Genomic DNA, 19,124 nt, shown 5'->3' with positions numbered 1-19,124 from the left:
TGTAGTAATGCTGGTGGTCAGAATAAAAGCTGCACAGTTCAAGATGTATAAAGGACAATGTCTTTTGACACACACTCACTTATGAAGGTCTGTGCTCCCTGTAAATGTGCTAGCCACCTTGTGCTGTAAACTATTGGGGTGTTACAAAACTTGTCTTGGAACGTTTTGATACCACTTTGTGTATAACTATGGAAATATAATTTTTTGGTTCCATCATAACAAGAATTATCAGAATCTGTCTTTTGCACTAAATGTGCTGAAACCGTTCATGACAATCATAACCTTTCTGCATGGTCACATAGATAAATTTTGAAAACTTCTGATATCCCAAATTACCATACTTTTTGGTCTATAAGTCGCATGCATTGCCTTTGTAAAAATCGCACCCCTCTGCAAATGGCAGTTCTCCAAAAAAAGAAGCACATAAGTAGTGTCAAAGTAATATATCAGTTCGTTCGGTAAACAATATAAAAAGGTGCCGAGGATCCCTTAGCCAAACACTACAACGAAAAGACATGCTTGCGGCAGCTGCTATGCATAAACGATTTTTAAGCTCTGGTTAGCATGCTTGCTTCCTGCAGTCTGCTGTTTCTGCTAGCTTCATCGACCAGTGCACTTTTGCATTTTTGTTCCAGCCCCCCAAAATGTTTCAGCTTAAGCTGAATAGTCTCCCACTGCCGCATGTTTAATGGCACGCAACATGAAATTTCACCTCCTAGCTTCTCTACCTTAGGAGGCACCATGAGCAAAAACGACGCTCAACATGCACGAAAAACAAATTTGACATAGAAACCAAAATGTTTGGAGGTGGCACATATTTCGTGTATTTCAGTTGTGGCAAAAATATGCAACTCTACACAAGTACAAGTGAAAAAATTTTTTTTTTCAATTTTACAACTCTTCCTTTTTTTTTTTTTTTTTTAAAGCACGATCACTGAGCATAGCAAAAGAAAACACGTGGTGACGTGACCGTTCACCATACGCAAGATTTACCACTATAATGATGCACAAGAAATTTTAAAAAGAATAAGACTTGCAATTTATACACTAGAAAAAATAATAAGTTTACAGGGTAATGGAACAAAATTAGGTGCGCAAGCTACAAATATTGATATGTGGCTGAAGGCTAGTTCAGGAAAACCACAACAGCTGATGACAGACGTAAGAAGCACCAATCCTGGCTTCAGCTTCGTCGTCTCTCAGTGTTTTTCATCTTCGTTCTCTTTGGTGGCATATAAATAACATTGCCCCGTCACGAAAAGCACCGTCCCGGTGCGTACTACGTCGGGGAACTACAGCTGGAGTGGTAGGGCTTCATGTGAGCGACATGAACGATTTCGAACTGTCGGCATGGGTGCACAGGGGTGACCTCGTATGTCACAAAAGTGACTGGCTGTAAAACACGGTAGGGGCCTGTGTACCACGGCAAGAGCTTCTCACAGAGCCCAACTCTACGAGCGTGAGTCAAGAGCAAGACGAGAGAGTCCGGAGAGTAGTGGACATCGCGATGTCGAGAATCATGGCGCAGTTTTTGGGAGTTCTGGGAAGAAGCCAGTCGGCGGCGAGCAAAAACACCGGCGGCGTCAGCTTGGGATATGGCGTCACGAACATAGGAGCCTGCATCGGCGGTGTGAGCAGCACGCTGTCAAGCGGAAGGGAGGGGTCATGGCCGACAGAAGATAGAAGGGCGAGTAGCCCGTAGTATCATGACAGGAGGAATTATACGCAAACGTAACAAGCGGTAAAGTAATATCCCAGTAACAGTGATCAGCCGATACATACATTGACAGCATGTCCGTGAGTGTGCGATTGAGGCGTTCGGTGAGGCCGTTCGTTTGCGGACGGTAAGCGGTGGTGAAGTAGTGCTTAATGGAGCAGTATTGGAGAATTTCTTCGACTACTCGAGCAAGAAAGCAACGGCCACGGTCAGTGAGCAGCTGGCCTGGAGCACCGTGGAGCAGGATAACGTCGTGGAGGAGAAACGCAGCCATGTCAGTTGCACAGCTGGTGGTATCACTCGTGTAACAGCATAGCGCGTAGTATAGTCCGTAGCCACCGCAATCCATTTATTCTCCGAAGCAGACAGAGGGAAAGGCCCGAGGAGATCAAGGCCAACTCGGTAAAATGGGTCTATTGGAATGTCGATCGGCTGTAGGGATCCAGCAGGCACAACCGAGGGCTTCTTCCGCCGCTGACACCTGTCACAAGAAGCCACGTAACGACGAACAGAGCGATAGAGGTCTGGCCAAAAGAAGCACCGGCGGACGCTGTCGTACGCACGAGATATGCCAAGATGACCCGCAGTGGGCGCTTCATGCAGCTGCTCAAGAACGGTAGCAAGCAGGTGGTCGGGGACTACGAGCAGAAGCTCAGCGCCATCTGGGCGCATATTCCGCCGATATAAAGTGCCGTTGTGGAGCACAAACAAAGCAAGGGTAGCATCAGGGTGATCAATGCTGAGGCGGTTGATAATGCCGCAAAGCTTGGGATCTAAGCACTGCTCATGATGAATGCTTAAAAGGTCAGAAATGGACAGCACACAGGTGTCATTGTCACACTCACTTTCAGGCGACGGATCTACCGGGTTGCGTAGACAGGCAATCGGCATCAGTGTGTAGCCGGCCGGACTTGTGACCAACAGAAAAAGTGTATTCCTGAAGACGCAGCGCCCAACACCCAAGATGACCAGTAGGATCCTTCAGCGTAGAAAGCCAACATAAGGCGTGGTGGTCGGTGATGACGGAGAACGGGCGGCCAAACAAGTAAGGGCGAAACTTTGTAATGGCCCACACGTGGGCTAAACACTCACATTCTGTGATCGAATAATTCCGCTCAGCCGCTAAAAGGAGGCGACTGGCATAAGCAATGACGCGAGTGCGGCCCGTCTGCTGTTGGGCGAGAATGGCACCAATACCGTGGCCACTGGCGTCGGTGTGTACCTCCGTTCGTGCTGAGGGATTGAAGTGTGCCAGGACGGACGGGTTGGTGAGAGCTGCGATGAGCGCAGAAAAAGGCTTGTTATTGTTCTTGGCCCCAGCAAAATGGAACGTCGTTCTTCAGAAGTGTGAGTGGACGAGCCGTGTCCGCAAAGTTGGGGACAAACCGCCGAAAATATGAGCAAAGGCCAAGAAAACTATGAACGTCACTAGTACAGCGGGATGTAGGAAATGCACTTACAGCATGAATTTTGTCAGGGTCGGGTTGAACGCCGTGGGCGTCGACCAAGTGTCCGAGCACTTTGAGTTCACGTCGACCAAAGCTACACTTCTTTGAATTCAGCTGAAGGCCAGCTCTTCGGAAGACTCCAAGAATGGCATCAAGGCAGTGAAGATGGCTCTCGAAGGTCGAAGAAAAGACAATGACGTCATCAAGATAACATAAGCACGTCGTCCATTTGAAACCACGTAAAAGAGAATCCATCATACGCTCGAATATAGCGGGCGAATTACATAGGCCAAAAGGCATCACCTTGAATTGGTACAGGCCATCGGGTGTGACGAAGGCGGTTTTCTCTCGGTCCCATTCGTTGACCGCGATCTGCCAATAACCAGAACAAAGATCAATCGAAGAGAAATAACTGGCACCGTGCAAGCAGTCGAGGGCATCATCTACCCTGGGAAGGGGGTAAACGTCCTTCTTTGTAACTTTGTTGAGGTGTCGGTAATCAACGCAGAACCTCCAGGTATTGTCCTCCTTTTTAACAAGCACGACAGGGGACGCCCAGGGGCTGCTCGAAGGCTCTATAATGTTTCTTGCCAACATCTTGTCCACTTCATCTTGTATGACGCGATGTTCACAAATGGCAACTCGGTAAGATATTCTGTGAATTGGTCTGGCGTCTACAGTATCGATGCGACGAGTAACGGGGAACGTTTGTCCCAAGGGTCGGTTACCAATTCAAAAATGTCCCTGTACGAAGTCAGAAGGCGTGCAAGTGCTTGAGAACGATGAGGACACAAGTCAGGAGCTACCATTCCTGATATGCGGGCTTCCGACTGTGCAGGTCGTGTCAATACTCCAGCACTAGTGTCAGGTAAAAGTGCAGACACAATAAAGTCAGACAGTGGGGTTAGTTCGGCGAGAGAAATGCCCTCAGGAAGAACTTGCACAGAAAAGCTGAAGTTGAGGACGAGATATGAGCGTGGTTATTCGCTACATGCACGATATTGTGAGGGAGAGCTATGCTACGCTGCAGAGTCACGTCGTTTAAGGGGGGAAACAACGTAGTCGCCATCAGGAATGGGAGGAAAAGGCAACATGAGCACATACACAGCGGCTTCATGTGACAGACGAGTAAATGCAGCGGAGCGAAGACGGAGCGTTGAAGTTTCATGAGCTTGTTCGTCAGGACAGAGCAGCAGGTCTAGATGAAGCAGTCCAGAAGAACAGTCAATAAGAGCAGAGTGTGCAGTTAAAAAGTCAAGGCCTAATATAACATCTTGAGGGCAACTGGTGAGGACTGTAAATAACACAGGGATGTTGCGGCCGGCAATGCTAATTCGTGAAGTACAGATAGCAATAACAGTAGCTGTGTTGCCATCCGTAACACGGATGGTAGATGAGGTAGCGGGTGTGAGGACTTTCTTGAGGCGTCAGCGGAGAGAAGAACTGAGGACAGAAATGTGGGTGCCAGTATCAATAAGTGCAGAAATTGGGACTCCATCCACAAGAATATCAATGAGGTTAAGTCTAGGTGCGGGGGTCAGCACCGAGTTGGCAGTCTGGGTCGGTAATGCAGAGTCACTCCCGGGCGCTGCATTCGCTAGTTTCCCGAGTAGGTGCCGGCGTATAATGGGGAGGAGCTGCGACGAGGTACCGGTGAACAGGATCGAGGAGCGTGGGGAGATGGAGATTGAATGGAGCGACGAGCAGTTGGGACGGTTTCGGTGCGAGGCTCATCCGGTTGAGGAGGAAAGTGTCCAGGTCCATCATAGGTAGGGCGGGATTCGGCTGGTTGGGCAGAAAAGAGTCGAGGTCCATAATAATACCAACGGTCAGCGTTGTAATAGGAGCGAGGGGTGAGGAATGTACGGCTACAGCAATAACGCGAAGTGTGGCTGGCGCGACAGCAAATAAAACAGATTGGCCTGTCGTCTGAAGTGCGCCACTCTGCAGGATTGTGACCAACCTAGCGACGTGGGGAGGCTCGGCTGGTGGTTGCAGCAACCACTAAAGGAACAGGGTGCGATGGTGGTGGGGGCGGCACGGGGCTGGAAGAGAGGCCGACGTTTGCAAGTTCCTGGTGGACAACGGCTTGTATCATGGCCACGGTGTCGGGCAGCGGAGACGGGAGTGGTGCAGGAGTTAGGGCCTCGAGTTCTCTCCGGACAATCCGAGTGATGGTCGTGGGATGGGAGGGCTGGTGCAAAGGGGCCAGGTCATCGCAGGATGAGGTAGCCGCCGTGTTTGGAAGACGATCGAAGGGATGCACGAGACGTCTTTGTTTTGCCTGCTCGAATTTTCTGCAGACCTGAAGCACCAAGTCGACAGTAGAGCAGTCCGTGCAGAACAGGATGTGGAACGCATCATCCGCGATACCCTTGAGGATATGCCTTACATTGTCAATTACCGGCATGGAGCTGTTGACCTTGCGACACAACGCAAGCACGTCCTGAATGTAGGCAAGGTAGGGCTCCGTGGGGGATTGGACACGAGAAGAAAGTTCCGTTTTTGCGGCATGGGCTTCCCGTACAGGTCCTGAAGCTTTTGCTTGCAGATGTCCGAAGTAACGAGCTCTTGTTCGTGATTCTGGAACCATGTTCGAGCTGTTCCCGCCAAATAGAAGATGATGTTAGCGAGCATGATGGTTGCGTCCCAGTGGTTGTTCCTGCTGCAGCGTTCATACTCATCGAGCCTATCATCCATGTCTGGGTGGTCGTCGCCATTAAAGATGGGAGGGTGGCGAAGTTTCGTGAGTACTACTGGCTGAAGCGATGTCCCCGCGGTGGTAGGGGCTGCCTCGGAGGTCATTGTGGCTGTTTTTGACGTCGTTGTGATGCCAGGTAGGTGACAGCCGCTGCGCTAATCCAGCTTGTGGCAGCGTAAATGGGTTAATCTGTGCGCACGGGGATCTTGATTCACCTCCACCAAGATGATATGTGGCAGAAGGCTAGTTCAGGAAAACCACAACAGCTGATGACAGACGTAACTTGTAAGTGCTCTGGCAAGCACCAACCCTGGCTTCGGCTTCGTCGTCTCTCACTGTTTTTCATCGTTCTCTTCAGTGGCATATACGTAAAAATATATTTTTTTTTAAATGCATTAATATTTTATGAGCCAAATCTATGCAAGGCTTTTGAAGCATGTGCCACAGATGCCTGTGAATTTGTCCGGTCAGGTGGGGCCCTTTAATGAAAACCAAAACCTCAAATACCCCTTTGCATTTTTTTTTTTCCTCTGTGAAAATGCGGCTATTACAGCAAGCAACCCAACCAAGAAACTCATGCAAAGTGTCACAGCTCCTACCTGCTTTAGCAGTTAGATTTGCCTTAAGGGGGGACAGAGTTCTTGGAGCATTTATCTTTATTTTTAGGCCCTATGCAATGAAAATGTATGGTCTTGATCAGTTTTTTATGCTCCTTTCTAATATGTAATGGCTCTTCTGTTATGTCAGTAAATTTTCAAAATAGTTCACTTTCATGCCTGTGTATATAAAAACAACAAAGAAACCACTGTCAGAAAACTATTACTAACATTTGGCTAGACAGTATACGGTATAAGGAACCCAACGTAGGAATCACATTTTTCATCAAGCAATATTTGTCATTTCACAACTTCCTGAAGTTCAATTTGGGGAAAAGTGGTTGATGATCCATTTTTATTAAGAGCATGTAAAAAAAAATTAACAAGCAAGAAATGAGAAATCTGTTCCCAACATTATACAATTTAATCACAGAAGAGCATGTTGCAAATAAAAATTATTCCTCTATCCACTCTAGACGTGAAGATATCCTTCTTGTAAATTACAAAAACAATCAAAAATTTGAGTTTTGAGAAAATGAGAAAAAACGTTTGCACTTTATAAAGTGGAATGAATGACCCAGGGAGTGAATAAATTAGTAGCTATGTAGGAGATAAGCAGCAGACTTCAAATATGTCACTTTCAAAAATTTGCTTTCTTTCAAGGTTTTCGGCCCCTCAAGAACCTTGTCGGCTTTCAAGTGGAATGCTGTCAGTTGTATAGTTCAGTTTGCCCCCATGTCTGCTCACTGTCTTTGGTGTTTGAAGCCACTAAACTAATCTAAACTCTGATGTTTGAAAATACTGAGATAAAATACTTCTCCCATCCTCATGGCCAGCATATGAATATGATGGTCATGAACTCCACCATAACAAAATGCAACTTAAAGCACTGCCTGAATTAAAATTTAGGGTGCTTGAAAGTAAAGGCCTATGACTTACACAGGTCTCCTAAGGTCAGGATCATCAATGATCAGTGGTATTCCAGATCGGCTAGATTGTGGCATTTCAGACTGACGCTCGGCAAAGGACACCTGGATACCTCCAAAGTCGCACATCTGTTAATGAATGCGGAATAAAACATAGCACCATCACTTTACAAACTTTTCTCAAAGCACCAATAGAGAGCGAATAAATATGTATGGCACAAAAGAACAAACCTGTAGGCAGCTTTCATCCAAGTTCATAACCTGCCAAGGTGTCTTCTTAAAAAGCTAGAATAGGTTGAAAATTGCAAATTATTAGTTACTAGTTGCTGACATCAGTAGTAACAAAGCTAAAAAAAAAAATAAGAAAAAAATTTGAAGCAAACATATAAACGAAAATATTCAATTGTTTTTGGCCGTCACTGAAACCTGCACAGGAACACTGAAAGGTCACACAAACGGGGCTCGCAGACTATGATAGGGACAAATGATGGATGATCTGTCGACACCCCCAAAAGCATTACCCATGCTGCCCGCAAGCAACAAGGACACCCACCAAGAGCTAACATGCAATGAACTCCTTCCCAGACTTAAAAATAATCTGACTGGATATTTACCATTGCAGAAATGTGAATTTCAATAACAATTGGAGTGGTGCAAAATGCCTCAGAGTGTTTAGCAACTCCGGCTAGGGGCTGTTGCAATTAATCTGCTGCACTCACATTAGCACCACAGCTAAGCTTAAGTGAATGCCTCACGGCATCATAAGAAACGTCATCTTCAATCGAGGAAGTTCGCTCTGCACCTGTCATATTTGTTTCGTTGTTATGTCCAGTCTTCTTTGCGCAAGCCCTCCTCTTATCAGAAATGAACAAACTCGCCCAACCCAAGGTATTGATTGAATCAAGGAAGTGTGCTTCCACAGTTACTGGGGATTGCCATGTGTGAGATCACTCAATTGTGCCCAACCAGTGTGGCGCATTGTCTCTCTGTACTGTGAGCAGTGCCCTCCAACCAATCAGCATGGCACGTTACACCTGGTGTGTTATGCTGACAATGATGCCGCATAAAAGGAATCATGGTCTTAACAGCTGCTGCTGTAGAATATGAATAAATTAACACCTTGCATTGGCAGACAATTTTGAAAGAGTGCACTTTTCATTTGCACTTAATTTTAATGTACAAGCTATTTTTAGTGTCCTTTTCCTCTAGAAGAAATTTAGCAAACCTAGGCCGAGAAAAAAAAAATGTCCTATTTATCATGTCTGCCAGCAAATGACTGCTTCCCAAAAAGTTTGAACTTTAGAGAGGAGGGGGTAAATGAAGCAAAACACACCCTTCAGTAAGGTTTGCATGCATGAAAGTACAGTCAACAAATGTTAGCTGAACCCTGTGTAGTATATGTATTGTAATTGGCCTGGGATCCCATAGTTCTGTCCAAAGAGAGTACAAGTAGAGTTCACTTTGGCATGGCTCGTAGCACCAAGTGTGAAGTACAACCCCAACAAGTTGTGAGAATCCTTAATATGGTATATTGACGAGAGACCCCCTTATGATTCAGGCGTGGTTTCTACTTGTTTTCAGGTTCCTCAATTCATCGGTTCATCCCCTAGGGTGAAGTATAGGCCTCACATTTGACAAACAAGGTTTTATATTATTGCATAGTTATTTTAACGTTCAAAAAATGGTGCCCACTAACATTCTCTATTGTCATTAACAGATGGATACTGCATGCCAAAAGAAAGAGATGTGTTTATTATTTGAGGAAAACAAAATTTAACTTTTCGATAGCCAAGGTATGGGGTTAGTTCATTATGGGAGTTATTATGGTAAATATTATGCACACCAAATATGCATTATTAGCAAAAAGCAGAGTAGCTGCAATTTGGAAGAGACTTGCTGCCCACTTAGCAACAGTAATATTTATTCTCCCTAGAACAGAAGTGATGAAGTATGTCCTCCTTTGTCAATGTAGAGTTTTACTACCAAGGTTTCATGGCTTTGCAAACAATCCCGAGTCTACCGACGAGCTTAAATCTTCGAAAACACAAGTTGCCACATACTGCTTTAGTACACGACTTTAAGCCCAAATGAAGCCCTGGGAGAAGTATAGCACAGATAGGCATCCCTAAAATGTCAAATTTTCTATAGCAGGAAGTTTAAAGTTACGAGAATTGGTAATCAAAAACCTGCAATATTATGTGGGAAACATAAAAAAATATAAATATACAACTCTATTTTTTAAACATGCTTCGTATACTCCAACTACACTTTCAAGAAAATAAAATGTAGTGGTTACCATTCAGCTTCAGACAGCACTTGGTATGCTTCTCATTTCAAGATATAGTTGGTTTGGATTATTGGCTTTGAAACAACAGCTGCCATGAGGGATACCATAGTGGAGAGCTCTTTCGACCCCCTGGGGTTCTTCTACATGCACTGACATCACGGAGAACACGGGCGCCTTGCATTTCACCTCAATCGAAATTAGGCCGCCATGGCCAGGACTGAACCTGTGTCCTCGGGATCAGTGGTCAAATGCCCTAACTTTCAGATCATTGATGCTTGTTTGACACAATGACCCTTGTGATGAATTATCGCTTCAATAATGATGCCCGAATGCACAATCCTGCACCAGCTGTTGCCACCATGCCTGCAAACGAGATGCAGCCCTACATATGTTTCGCATCTGCATGCAGCTTACTTTTATTGCCAGCCAGGTACTGCAGCAAGAGGAAGCCCTCAAAATGAATGCTGGGCATTATTCAAAACTAGATACATTTTTAGCCACTTCTATTCATATGCCATCACCATTCTTCTCACAAAAGAGTTTCAACGTAGAGGCCTTTTCACTAACCTCGGAGAAACTGGTTTGACTGGACTGTTAAAGCAGGCAGCCATCAACTCTCCTGTGCTACGAGAGCAGCCCAGTGCTCAATATGGCAGCGCCCTTCAACTCTTTGTAAAATCGCATAGTCAACACAGCTACTGCACTTGACATAACGGTTTGCCCAAGCGGAAGTTGGTGCAAGCATGCCAAGGCAGCAGCAGAAATTCATTCATTACCAATTTCAATCTTTCAAGAGAGTTGAGGCAATTAAATAATTAATATTCCCATCATCTATTCCTTCCTGTGGATGTCTACAACACAGAAACATAAGGAGAATGCAGATGCTAATGCACAAATGCGTGAAAAATTCTGAACTCCCTGAATTTTTGTGAAATCACAAGAAACTGGGGTCCTCAGCATACAACTGGCACAATCAAAATATGTTAATATCAACCTAAATATTTAAAAAAAATGGTAAAGTTCTTCACATAAGTAAATAAAGAGCAAATTAAAATAGCAAAGAGGTCCAAGAATGTCATAACTTTCAAGAAAGTGGCAGTTGAACATGCAGGATGATCAACTACGGCGACAGCACGGTGCTCTCATCAGAGGTCAGAGAAGTAGATCTGTTCGAGCTGCTAAGAGATCAGAACTCAGTCAAATCACTTCATGCCAGCTGTCCTCCTCTCCCAGAGTGATGCAGCTGGCGGTAACCACATACAAACATACACACACACACAGCACACATACACACAGCTCAGCTTAGATGCTCACTGCAGAACGTAATGCTATCGCATTAAAAAGATGAAAAGGCTTCACTGAATAGTGCTACTTTTCAGCCTTTATACGCTGGCCAAATTTAAGGCCAAAGCCTTTATTTCCTCATCGTTGTTGTCAACAAAAGTGTCACGCTTTTGCGGCAGCTCTGATTGGTCGAGACGGGATGACGTCATGGAGGCCTCGACCAATCACAGAGCACCACCACAGTATACGTAAATGCGTGCCTTATACGACCATATGCCAATCAATGATCAATTACTAATTTATGAATTACTAATTACTGACTAGGTAATTATACAGTAATTACTCATTAATGACTAATTAATTACCTGCTACTTAGTAACAGTTGCATAAATAATTAATTACTAATTGATGCCGCACACCCAGTAAAATCACACAACAGTAACAGAACAACTGCGAAGATACAAGGAGTGCGATCTAGTCGCTGCCAAGCAGAATTCACTGAATAAATGCACTCACAAAATGTGAAAGAGTAGTTGCTCGCATTCATCGCTACATGCGCAACAGTCGCGCAGCAGAATGCAGCACTCATACTTTTGTCTTTCATCCCTTTAGTCGCCAAAGTGTCCTCAAATTTTTACTTTGCTGGCTTGAACAGCTTAACTTTCAAGTAATATGAGGCACACACTGCAACTCGTATTTATAACCATCGTGAAATTGCCAGGCACCCCTTTTTCAGTAAATTTTCAATCTCCAGATGGCTGCTGATCTTATGAGTGAAGCCTGACAAATAGCCCAAAATAATAAAACTCACATGCCAAAAGCTTGCAATAAAACTTGTGAGAACAGTATGCTCACATCTTTTCCTGGCACAGTCAACAGCTGCGTGAGGAAGTACTTCTCATGCACTGTCAGCTTGGGAATGACATGGGCAAACTCTGGCTTCTTTCCCCCAGTTTCTTCAGAGGGATTCTGGAACAGATAAAATGCAGTTACTCTCAAAAACATTATGCACCCTGAAATTCACATAGAGCAAACACATTTGTCGAAACGTTGGCTCAACCTGAGAACTCAGGATTCCCCCCTCTACCCTTGTTCAGTGCTCTTTCATACCGTGTTATCTTCTTCCTCTCATTCTATCTGAAACACATTTATGAAGATTCAGGTAAGTTCTAGCCTGTTGTAAAAGATTCAGTAACTGCAGTAAAATCATGAGATGCCCTTAAGTTCTACACCTTCACACTCTACATTCGAATGTGTCATGGAATCTGAATTCATGTCCTAAATTCTGATCCCTGCTCTGCACTTAATGATGTGCACATATGCCTACATACATGCCTAAAGTTGACCTTCCAGCACTTTGGATAAACAGTGGCTCCCCAGTCTCACTTCGACTACAACCATCAAGCCAAACAAAGCCCGTTAGTGCACGCTGAAAAGGGTTCTTCTTAAACCCATTACAACATGAAATTAGCACTAATTTTTATTTATAAAGTAAGGCACACATGCAACAATGCAGCTATGCTACGTCAACTGCTGCACTTTGCAGTAGCCGACCAAGCATAGCTAAAAAGGTTGTTCGCTCTTTCTTCATGGAAACAGGCACTGCACTTCCACATCACTTCTGTGGGGTTGCTATGTGAGCACTGATGTGGGTACTCTCGTGGAGTGCAGGGCAACTTCAGAAATGTGGTAACAATTTCTGCAGTAATCGTGTGACAGCCCCAGTGCTATAGCTGTTGTACACGACTGCCAGTTTCAGACTTTGTGAATATGCTTGCACTCAAACATTTGTTACATGTGTGTCTTGAAGAAAGAAATGTATCAGGTCACAAGATAACGCACCTTCAAGAAGAAATATAGAAAGAAGCAAATTAACTATTATTTAGCTCTGTGAATCCTAAGGATCAACATTACATGCATGAATAGTTCATACTTACAAGCAAATGGACGAAAATCGAGATGAAAGGATTCATGTTTATCGATTCAGTACGATACATTTCATACAAGAAGTAAAGCGAGACTATCCTCTGGCAAGGGCCGCTGATGAGATCCGACTGTTGAATAAGCAAAGCCTGAAAAAAAAAAGAGAGAGAGAAAGAGAAGCTCAAAATATTTACCAGCTCAACGCCTCCTTTCACACAACAAAACAGTAAAACTGATAACCTATCCATCTATTTCAAGGCTTGTGAAGAAGTAAAGAAATACTTGCGAACATGTTAATTTGGTGTGGGAATCCTTTAAGGTAGACAGTTATATGTAGGAAGTAAAAACATTAAGAACCATTCGTGAAATAGTTTTCGCCTAGAAATGCTTTCAGGTTAGCCACAGTTTCCAGCCTTACTTCTAAAACCACTGCTTCTTCCCAGTGGCTCCACAGACAAAAAATTTGGTACTAGCTACAGTAATCTACAGTTACAGTAGAAACCCGTTGTTACGTTCCTCACTGCTGCGTTTTCCCGGCTGTTACGTCGCTTTCATCCGGTCCCGGCATTGCTCCCGTAGGATCCAATGTATTGGGATCCTCATTGTTACGTTGTAGCTGTGAAAACGTTCCCGCATGATATGTCACAACTGGTCACCGCGAACCCGCCTGAGGCAACGCGCACCGACCACCATTTTGACTTTTGAAGAGTCTTGGCTAGGCTTGGCTATGGAACTAACTTCAAGAAGCCGCACGCAAGTTGGAGAGGCCGCCACTAGATGGCTATCTGCCTCGTGAACGTCGGCTAGGTGGCGTGCACCGCCACCGCCCGATTCAAAGGGTTCAGCTTCATCCATCCATCCATCCGTCGAACCAATCCATGACAAAGCCGGTCGTGAACCAGTCCAACTAACCCTTGTCCTTTGTATCCGACGATCGTGATCCGACGTTCTTCGATGGCGTTGCGCAAGCGGACGGCGCTTTCCCTCCAGGAAAAGCTGGACGCACTCAACGCTGTCGACAGGCAGCCAGCGCGGAAAAGAATTGATAATGCCAAAGACCTTGGTCTGCCACCATCGACGCTTAAGAGCATCGTCTCAAAGCATGCCGATATTGAAGGCAATGCAGCGCTTTTCGGCCCGAAAGCTAAGCAGGCTCGTGGGGCCAAGTATGGAAACCTCAACAAGACTCTTCTGACCTGGTTCAAGCAAGCTCGCGCTGCCGGCGTCAACTTTGATGGCAGCATTTTGCGCAAGAAGGCAGTGGACATCGCCGACAGACTAGGCATCACGGACTTTGCGGCGTCGAATGGCTGGATCGACCGTTTCTGGAAGAGGCACGGCATCGCGTACAAGACAGTAAGCGGTGAATCAGCAAGTGTGAACTTGGCAACAGTCGACGATTGGAAGGCCACACTAATTGCTATACTAATTGAGGGCTATGCGCCTCGTGACATCTACAACGCCAATGAAACGGGCCTTTTTTTTCAGGTGCAGCCGTCGAAGTCCCTAAGCCTGAAAGAAGAAGCATGTCACGGAGGCAAAAACAGCAAAGAGCGATTGACGGTGCTCCTTTGCTGCAACATGGATGGTTCCGATAAGTTAAAGCCATGGGTAATCGGCAAATATCAGAACCCGCAGTGCTTGAAGAACACTTGCCTGCTGCCATGTCACTATAAAAGTAACAGTCGTGTGTGGATGACGTGTTTGTTGTTCGAAGGATTTCTTCTTCGCTACTTCGACAACAAGATGGGATCCCAGTGCAGGAGTGTTCTCCTTTTTCTATACAATTGTACTGCCCACCCAAGAGACCCGCAGTTTCTTCGGAACGTCAAGCTTGTGTTCTTCCCACCGAACACTACAAGCCATCTGCAGCCGCTGGATGCCGGCGTCATAAAGAACCTGAAGCATTCCTACCGGAAGTGTGTTGTGAAGCACTGTCTTGCGCATATTGATCGTGGACAGCAGCCTACGACCATTTCGGTGCTTGACGCTATGCACTATGCCGCTTCAGCGTGGGCTGCAGTGGCCGCATCAACTGCACAGCACTGCTTCGCACAGTGTGGCACGTGCGTTAAGAGTGTTAAGAGGCTTCTTCTTAAGTAGCAAATATATATTTTTTTATTTTGCATTCACATTGTACTTGACACGGTTTACGTATTTTCTCAGCAGCGCCCATTTCCTGGCCCGCCTAAATAAAGTGTTTCTCATTAGCGTTTTAGTAAACACGAGATTTCCTGATTATAGTGCAGTAAGACAAGACCGTTTTACCACTCAGAAAGTTCTTGTATGGCCAATGCTGTAAACAGATATAGCGGCAGTCCGGCAAGCTGCAGTGACAAAGTATGTAAAAGGAATGGTTTTCAGTTATCCGGAATCCTTGACGTGCAAATAGAAAACTACCTATATGGTCATATCCCCTCCACTCATCAGGTATCGCGGTCAGGTATCGGCCCCGATAGTTCATGGTACGCTGAGAAAGTAGAACACCTTAGCGAACGAGCCATCAGAAGGATTCCTTTAACAATAGAACGCCCTCTTATTTGTCAGTGGCTTATCTTACAACACATCACACTGTCCGATTTTTTTTTTTTTAGATTGTATGTAACAGTTTGGCAGTATTGGACTACTGCTTTCAAATGCTCGAGGCAACTGCGGTCAATCGCATTGAACTTCCTGCGCTGGGAGAACGCCGAAATAAGCAAAAACCAAATACTCCCGAGATCCCTCTTTCCTAGCAGGTGTGCAAAAAAATAGGGCCACTCATAGCAGGGAAATTATTTTTTTTTCTTTTCGCAGCCTCCGCAGCTTGTCCATAGAAACATATTTATAGTATAACATTTTCTAAGTCAATTATTGCAGCAGCTCCGACATGTTCAACCAGAGCATTGTCGTACATGTAAAAATGATGCAGAGGTGGTATTACTCATTTCGCTTATATTAGGATTAAGTTTCATAGTCTAAGGCCGGGTTCAGTGACCTACTGTAGCGTAATTTTGCGGGAAGTCCTGGAAGTATGTTTGTTTGCTTTTCCTACCAAAAGATAATCCTACTTTTGCCTTGTTTATTTTTCTCCCTTTCCAGTCTCGTTGGAAGGTTGAAGGCGGAATGTCATCTGCTATTATTCTATTCTGAATCGTTTGAGCGTATTACCAAAAAAGACAGGTGCAGCATCTTTTTCATCTTACATGAACGCCGACTATTACAACTACCACTACTACGGCCCCATGGCTACGCGGCTCGGCGGTCTTCAGGTGGGTTTCGACAAGAAGACAAATAAGATGAACGCGCAGTGCAGGCACAGATTCTGTCTCCAAAGTCATCTTTACAAGCACCTAACGAAGACGTTCCTAGAGCCTGATGAAATCGCTCGCGCGGCATTTTCGAGTTATAACAGAAATAACATGCACCAAGCGTTTTCACACACACACAAAAAAACATGCACACCGTACCGAGGACCGCCCTTTCCTTTTTTTAAGGTCTCCCGGTAGAAAAATACTCCTTGCAATTACTCAAAGTAGCTCAAAGCCGCACTGCAAAATGACGGGTAGGGACATGCTCAAGTACGCCTCGCAGAACCGAAACGAATGCGCCGCTCAGCTGCTTCAGCACTCTACTGCCTCGGTACTTCGCCACGGGCGGCACTGTTCCGTCAAGGCTATGGTGGCACCATACAACAGGCGCCCGGTCCCTATATACCAATCAGCCCAAACATCTAAATTCACAACTCTCTTCCCGGACTTCACAGAGGTTAAACTTTGAATCATCCGTTTTAGAGTCCCCTCACACAGCCCCACATGATCCATAATTGTCTCCCACAGAAAAAAAGCTGCATGAGCGATGAGACGTTCTAAGCTCTGGAAAAGTCTATCATAGCCCATGAAAGTGAGTTTGTAGAAGCCAAAGAAAACAAGATGGAAAGATGTTTTAAAAACATACTTCACAAAAGTTCGAAAGTGCTCAAGCCACAGTTACCACAATAACATTTGTGTACATGGATCAAGGCTAAAGGCCATGTTTATGTCTAATCTATTTGCTGCCACTTGCTACAGCCTGCACTATTCAAGCTGTGTGCTGTGCACCACCATTCTGCCTGTCCCTTTAAGTTTATTTAGAAGCATATTGATTCATCTGGCTTATAAGCTTTACTGTCCCCAAGCGACAGCGGCTATAAGGGCCGCTGCGGTGGAGGCCTCCAGAAGTTTCAACCAACTGGGGGTTCTCTTATGATGCACTGACACTGCACAGTATAAAAGCGCCTTGCATTTTGCCTCCATTGAAACGCAGCTGCCACAGCCGGGATCGAACTTGCATCCCCAGGATCAGCAGTCGAGTACACTAACCATAGCTAATACTTGCTGGGGGGGCTAGTTGGTGCATGCTCCCTTGAAAAGCTGTAGTGCCAAAATGGACAACACGCAGACAGAGAGACAGGACAGGTCCGTTTTGGCGCTACATCTTTTCAAGAGAACACCCTAACCACTTGGTCACCATAGCAGGGTTATGACTGTATTTATAAAGTGTTACTTTTTGAAAGAGAGTGCTTTTGTTATGCTTCTTTATCTTCTAACTTCTAATGCCTCTTGCACATTCCAGTTTGATGCTTTCTACTTCTGAAAACGGCTTGAAGCATATTTCAATAGTATCAACAGCAAGACGCATATTTTATGCCGCTTGAATTTAACACCACGGGACAGCAATGGAACACTAGAGCGACATCAATCAATACAACTGGACACGAGAAAGGTTGCAATAGAAAAAAACCCCAATAATAAATCCAGCAAGTGAGCAAACAAAATTGAACAAACCAGGGCACAGCTGACACGGAAATGATCTTGCTTGGTGAAATGGTGCTGTAGTGTCTGGCCTAGTGATTCGAATGTTTGCTTCTCCAACTGTTCATCCTGCAACAGGCTGAAGCAAAAGGAATGGCCAAGTTGAGAAAGACTGGGTAAAGAAGGAAGATAAAGCTACAGCCACCTAAATAAACTGCATTTACAAGCACAAAATAGAAAAAAACGCGTGAGCAAATGCGAACCAATTTACCCGAGTAGAAGTCCGAGCTCTTTTTCCGTTAAAGCCATGGCAGGACGGTCACCTGGGGCATAAGAAACAAGCGCAACGTTTTTAAAAAGTTCTTTTTTTTTTCTTTTCGCCCGCCACAATCACGAATACCTGGTGTGATGCAGAGAATATGGCTACATGTGACTGAAATATAACGAGCTGCTAATAACGTCCGCAATCGTAGCTGTCAATCGGTACGCACTTCGCCACAGCTGCTTGTCACTGCTAATCGTAGTACTTACATACATGTTTCGGTACAAAGCGTAGGTGAGTCGGAGCTCGCTCTCGTGTGCAAAGAAAGCCTTTGAAAGCTTTCCATCGCTGGAAATCACCAACAGATTTACTCCTTATAAGCATGACAGGATGATAGCCAGAAAATCTGTACAAATAACACAATGCAAAACTTTTTACCAGGAAATGATGTCTTCACTAACAGCAGGAACCGACCTCAGAGAGTACAGATTTGGACGCCCAATTAGGACGTGATCATCGTCACAAATGCCCTCCTGACGTTGCTTTTTCTTTTTGAGGTAAGTAATGCAATAACGCTACTAACGCTACTCCGACTACGGCGTCCCCCAACCACGCCATTCACGAATCACGCAAACTACAAATTTGGATTGGATTGGTTCCGAAGCTCTCTGGCTCTCTCCTTTAGCCAAGCCCTGGGTACTCTCTGGCAGAAGCAGTTGGGCAGAAGCAAGGTCTACCATGGCAGAAGTCTGTCCTGCCGTAGCATCAACGCCACGAAAACCTAACCTACTATCTTCTTCGGCTTCTCCAGTTCTCAAGGCGACGTCCTGTTGTCTCCGCGTAGAGTTTTTGCCTGCACATTGAGGTTTGCGCCGGGACGCTGGCGCGCCGCCGCCGCGGTTTGCTTTCGGCCTGGTTGGCGCCATCGAGTTAATGTACTAACTTCTGATTGTGCGCAGTTTAAATAGAGGTAGATAGAGGTAAAGGTTTTTTATTCTGTGCGAGAGTAGCCACTGTAGCGAGGGGACGGAGGGGCCTCTACATAGACGGCAATAAAGCTATCTTTAACTTGTGCACGATCTGTTCGCGTGATCTGCGCGCTGATGTGTCACTCGCAAATAGTCACCCGTCACCCAGCAATGCAGTTGATGATGATGCGTTGAGACCATTCCCTTTGTAACAGGCAAATACGGTATACATATATATCC

The 19,124-nt window shown here is 45.3% G+C and overlaps 1 protein-coding gene across 6 annotated transcripts in view; it reads right to left on the bottom strand.

Moving 5' to 3' along the window:
- Not11 (CCR4-NOT transcription complex subunit 11) overlaps nt 1–18,858 on the bottom strand; it is a 70,300-nt gene extending 51,442 nt beyond the window's left edge. Inside the window, exons 1-8 of one of the 6 annotated variants that reach the window (XM_084590305.1) lie at nt 18,355–18,571; nt 18,190–18,264; nt 17,926–17,977; nt 17,688–17,793; nt 12,897–13,031; nt 11,815–11,928; nt 7,620–7,673; nt 7,402–7,517 (exon numbers count right to left, since the gene is read on the bottom strand). In XM_084590305.1, coding sequence (XP_084446431.1) covers nt 7,402–7,517; nt 7,620–7,673; nt 11,815–11,928; nt 12,897–13,031; nt 17,688–17,793; nt 17,926–17,977; nt 18,190–18,262 — 650 coding nt within the window. In that variant the 5' untranslated portion in view covers nt 18,263–18,264; nt 18,355–18,571. Of the gene's footprint in view, nt 1–7,401; nt 7,518–7,619; nt 7,674–11,814; nt 11,929–12,896; nt 13,032–17,687; nt 17,794–17,925; nt 17,978–18,185; nt 18,265–18,354; nt 18,572–18,706 lie in introns of those variants that run through there. The other 5 variants (XM_084590307.1, XM_084590303.1, XM_084590304.1 and 2 more) reach the window with 5 other exon arrangements.
- Nucleotides 18,859–19,124: the final 266 nt, after the last annotated feature.

The sequence above is a fragment of the Amblyomma maculatum genome, chromosome 1 (assembly GCF_055883805.1).
Source record: "Amblyomma maculatum isolate TAMU_Amacu chromosome 1, ASM5588380v1, whole genome shotgun sequence".
NCBI lineage: Eukaryota > Metazoa > Arthropoda > Arachnida > Ixodida > Ixodidae > Amblyomma > Amblyomma maculatum.
This window is presented reverse-complemented; position numbering and strand designations above follow the sequence as displayed.